At 58.6% G+C, this 5,083-nt stretch overlaps 1 protein-coding gene across 1 annotated transcript in view; it reads left to right on the plus strand.

Annotated features, from left to right (window-relative positions):
* Positions 1–642: 642 nt before the first annotated feature.
* The window catches only part of Pdx1 (pancreatic and duodenal homeobox 1), a 26,084-nt gene continuing 21,643 nt past the window's right edge, over positions 643–5,083 (plus strand). The window contains exons 1-3 of the mRNA XM_013505455.1: positions 643–764; positions 855–1,147; positions 4,820–5,070. Coding sequence (XP_013360909.1) covers positions 643–764; positions 855–1,147; positions 4,820–5,070 — 666 coding nt within the window. The remainder of the gene's footprint in view (positions 765–854; positions 1,148–4,819; positions 5,071–5,083) is intronic.

Raw genomic sequence — 5,083 nt, forward strand, 5'->3', positions numbered from 1 at the left:
CAGAGCCGGCGCTGTTCTTGTTCCTTTTCTGACATGGCTGGTATTTGCCAACCAGCTTCATAAGTGAGAGAAACGACTGCTTCTGATCTGCAGAACTGGGGTCTGCACACCTCTCTGACTGTATTTGCCAGCAGTTAAAAACCATGCAACCTCAGTATATGTCTATTGATACATGATATCAATGAAATTATAATACGCACATTATAGAAGATGCAAGGAAATTGAAATATTTAAACCACGATGAAAATGGCTCTGTAAATGAAGTTCTCATATATTCTCTCACCCCACCCCCCGCCCGGTCCCCTCCCGGAGAGCACCGCCAGCTGCTTATACAGGTGTGTGCAGCTGAGAGAGAAAATTGAAACAAACGCAGGTGCTCGTGGGTGCCTGCGTCCCAGTCTTAAGCAGTCGGCCAGGCCAATAATGTCCCTAGGCTGAGCCACGTGGGGCGAGCCGGAGCCTATGGCTTGGCCGCCGGCTGGCCTGTCCCTGCCGGCCACAGGTTCCCTTGAGAACAGTGGGAAGCTGTCAAAGCGAGCAGGGGCGGCCAGGGGAGTGGGAGCGCAGCACGGCACCAAGTCCCTGACTGCAGCTCCCTGCTCCTGGCTCCTGGCTCCTGGCCCCCAACCCCGGGCTGCGACCATGAACGGCGAGGAGCAGTACTACGCAGCCACGCAGCTTTACAGGGACCCGTGTGCGTTCCAGAGGGGCCCGGTGCCAGAGTTCAGTGCCAGCCCCCCTGCGTGTTTGTATATGGGCCGCCAGCCGCCGCCACCGCCGCCGCCGCCCCCGCCGCCGCCGCCGCCACCACCACCACCGCCGCCGCCGCCCCCGCCGCCGCCGCCGCCACCACCACCACCGCCGCCGCCGCCCCCGTTCCCCGGCGCCCTGGGAGCGCTGGAGCAGGGGAGTACCACTGACATCTCCCCATACGAGGTGCCCGCCCTCCCCGACGACCCCGCGGTGGCCGTGGCGAACCTACACCACCACCTCCCTGCTCAGCTCGCGCTCTCCCACCCGCCTGCCGGACCCGGGCCCTTCACGGATGGAACGGAGCCAGGGGCCCTGGAAGAGCCCAGCCGCGTTCAACTTCCATTCCCGTGGATGAAGTCCACCAAAGCTCACGCGTGGAAAGGCCAGTGGGCAGGTAACCCTCCTTTTCCGACCCGTCTCCCGCTCTAGGCTCATCGGCCCCTAACTCTAGGCACCCCGCCGGGCTCTCTCCCTGTCGGAGTCCCCATCCCCCATGGACGACACCAGGTCGGACTAAAGCATACCACAGGGCCAACAAGACCACCCTGCTCCCAAGGCCAAGGCGTGTTTCTGGCTCCGTTTGGGAGCATCTCTCCCACCCAGCACCCCTCCTGGGAGCCTAAAGCCTTCCTTCCCTTGCACACTCAGCTCGTCTTAGCCCCTGGAACCCACTTAGGGCTTTGGACCTTCTGGAGCTTTCTCCAGCAGGGGATCTGGCAGCCCAGGACTGGGTAATGGCCATCAAGTAAGCTAGCAGGGCCCAGGATCCAGGCCTAGGAGTGCCTTCCGGGCTCCAGGACCCTCCTTTCCTTGCTTCGCTAGTGAAGCACAGGCCTGCTCGGGCATGTGTATAGGGGGTGGATGCAAAACGGCAAGAAAAGAAAGGGAAACTGCATCCATCCGAGAAACCTATAAGGGTCCTGTGGCCCTGCTAGGGGGTGGACGTGAGCGGGGAGCGGCTGGGGCACAAAGGCCTCACCGGCTCACAGCAAGTCTAACGGGCAGCTCACCCTCGGAGCCAGGCAGCTGGGGGAGGCGCTAACTCATTTTCGACCATCTGTTTAAAGGGGTCTCTTCACTTGTCCCCGGAAGTAAGTTTTCAGAAGGAGACATGTCCTACCTGCACAGCCAGCTCAGGGAAGCGAGAGTCCGGGATCTCTGGACTCTAGTCGCAGAGGTAGCGTCTTTCCCAGAGCAGGAGGTAGAGAGATGCCGAGCGGCCCTGGGGTCCCTTCCCTGCCCGAACTGGCAGTGAGTTCCAAGTTCCGGCGCGGCCTGTGCCCCGCCGCTATACAATGTTATCGCTTCCGCGCTCGCAGCCACTTCTGGTCACACCTGCACTGCAAATAGTTGCCTTTTCTGTGCCTTTAACTGACAGAAACGGGAAAGAAGCTCCAGCTGGCATGCCCCAAGAATTCTTGCATTCCAGGCACCCTGTCTCAGGGTCTGCGCAGACAGCCATGCCTGATACTAACCCAGGAGGCTCCGAGAGGACAGGGAAGGAGGCCTTGTCTCCTCATTCCCTTTCTCACTGGATGAAAATCCTGTGGTAGGACAGGGCCTAGACCAGGCTTCTGCAGTCACCTGGTCCTCCACACACACCCGCAAAACCACAAAACCAGGGTGATGGGGGGACCCCAGAGCCTGCAGAAGCGCCTTTGCATTCTTATCCAGCCCCCAAACCCAGGCCTGAGGCCTCAGAGCCTCCTGTTTCCAGAAATGCAGGATTCTTGAGAGGCAGGAAGAAGATCTCTCAGCCCAGGGGCTCTCAGCTGACTGCGTCTGGCCCGGGATGCCTTCCCTCTGGACTGCCTTCCCCCAGCAGCGAGTTTCTGGCATCCCCAGGCCCTGCTCCCTTGAACTGGGTCTTCCTCAGAAAAAAAGACAGGAATGCCTTAAGAGAGGCTTTCTAAGGTGGGGTAATTTCATCTCCTCCCTCCAAGGGTGGGCTCAGGAGAATCCAAAAAGACAGGAGATAACGTTTTAACTCCTGAGAGGAAAACCACAGCCTTACCTGGGGGTGAGGGACACCCTGAGAGGGCTACCCCTCCCTCTGAGAAGTCCATGGGGCTGGAGGCCTTTGCTGGCCCTCCTCACCCACCGCACTTGCCTGCTAGGAAAGGTCCCATCTCTTCTCTCTCCTCCTGGGAGCCACCTGCGGGGTGCTGCAGAGCCCTGAGCCCGAGGTGCTGCCAGGAAACTTTCCAACCAGCCAAACTTCTGGGATGGGAAACACATCTGCCAGCACGCAGTGGGGTTTCACTCCAGAGGACATTTGAAATGACTCCGAGGCTGTCACATGTAGGAACAGCGTGATACTAAAGACTAAGGAGCACACAGGCTTCCAAAAACCTCTTCCTCCAAGTATGGCTGCAGCCACACTGGCAGCCTCACGCGCCTAAACCGCTCTGCCCCATGCCTTAGAGAAGGGCCCAGAACCAGGGCCTTTGACTTCCCCCCACCAACAGCCTCCACGCTCAGCCATAGGCAGCCAACGGCAGGAGGCTGGAAACCCTGTGGGATGGATTTAACTGTAGGCAGCCTTTTGAAGTGTTACCTAAAGACCACTTCAGCCTCTCTCCTGGCCTGGGACCACCCCTGTCCCCAGCAGGGCTGCTCTTACTGACTAGGGTTTGGGCCTCCTCTTGGCCTGGGGGGAAACCCACTCAGGTGCCAGAGCAATATTAATCCCCACCTCATCACACAGAGTCTCCTTTGGGCTCTTTAAAGGCTTTGCCACCAGTCGGAGGAGAAACATTTCCTACCTCTGCGCTAAAGACAAACCACTTTAAGCCTCCTCCTTTAAGCCTTGGTGGAGCACGCCCTGCCGCAGTGCACAACAGGGGTGCAGTCAGTACTTGGGAAAGACCGAGACCTGTTGCCACAGCAAATGCCCAGCTTGCTCCTGCTCTTTTCCCTGCCTGCCCGGCCTCCCTGTTGCTGCCAGGCTGCGCTGGCTTGGAGCTGGGAGCCGCGAACCTAGGAGGCTCATTTGTATCCCACCGCCCTCTCCTCCCCAGGTCTCAGTCCGCAGCTGGGCCCCGGGCCCCCTGGCCCTCCCTCCCTTTCTGCCTCTGTCAGGGTTTGGGGCACAGGACACCACAGAATGTGGGGTTAGCAGTGTCCTGCCCTGGTTTCCTTTTCGGCGCAGGCAGGCAGCAAACTGCCATTAAAACGACAACAATAGCGAACGTACTATCAACATCTCAGGTCGGGGCTGATTGCAACAGGAGCAGAAAACAACATATGGCCGTGTATAACAAAATGTGTCATAAGCTGCACCGGCACCGGTGGCACCATTAGTGTGCTGTGAAATCGTTTACTGGGCTGAGATCAGTGTCGTTTTTAATGAAATAGGGAAAATAGCGTAATACATGGAAAAAATGGTTTTACGCCTCGAAATGTCTGTCAGCTGTGTATTCCTGTATGGACAGGATAGTGTTCTGAAAGATATTTCTTGCTACAACGCAAGATGGGAAAGGTTGTTTAAAATCCTCTGTTAAAGCCTTCATAGAAGGGAGTCAGTGTAGACATCTATCATACACATTTCCTCTTCTCCGGTACGGGGCATTGAACCCAGGGCCGTTACCTTATCTTGTTTTAGTTTTGAGTTGGGGTCTTGCTAAGAACTTGCTATCCTCCTGCCTCAGCCTCCCAGAATGCTGGGATTATCATATGGATTTAATGGGCATCAACCCAAAACCAGTTAAACAAACGCATCCAGGAACCAGCTTCTGCTTAGCTGGGCTTAGTGGCGCGCGCCTGCAATCCCAGCACTTACAGGGCTGGAGCTGGAAGGTGGTGAATTCGAGGCCCTGCTAGGCTACAGAGCGAGGCCCTGTCTCAAACAAGAAAAATAAAAACAAAACAAGAACCGTGGACAGAGCCCAGAGCTGGCTGGCCCGAGAGATCCCGCGCCGTTTGGGCGTCCGAGAACAGCGAGTGGCTGCGCTTTGGCGGCCCGGCTGCAGCTGCTGGGCAGGGTGGGAGCCCCGGAGCCCCTCGGCAGGGCTTGAGGGGTCGGGGTGCGCCCCCCGGCCGCACTCACCCGCTGTGTCGCCCCCAGGCAGCGCCTACGCGGCCGAGCCCGAGGAGAACAAGCGCACGCGGACCGCCTACACGCGCGCGCAGCTGCTGGAGCTGGAGAAGGAGTTCCTGTTCAACAAGTACATCTCGCGGCCGCGCCGCGTGGAGCTGGCCGTGATGCTGAACTTGACCGAGAGGCACATCAAGATCTGGTTCCAGAATCGCCGCATGAAGTGGAAAAAGGAGGAGGACAAAAAGCGCGGCGGCGGCGGCGGGCTCGCGGCCGGGGGCGCCGGGGGCGCGG

The sequence above is a fragment of the Chinchilla lanigera genome, unplaced genomic scaffold, assembly GCF_000276665.1.
Source record: "Chinchilla lanigera isolate Chin_1 unplaced genomic scaffold, ChiLan1.0 scaffold00096, whole genome shotgun sequence".
Classification (NCBI taxonomy): domain Eukaryota; kingdom Metazoa; phylum Chordata; class Mammalia; order Rodentia; family Chinchillidae; genus Chinchilla; species Chinchilla lanigera.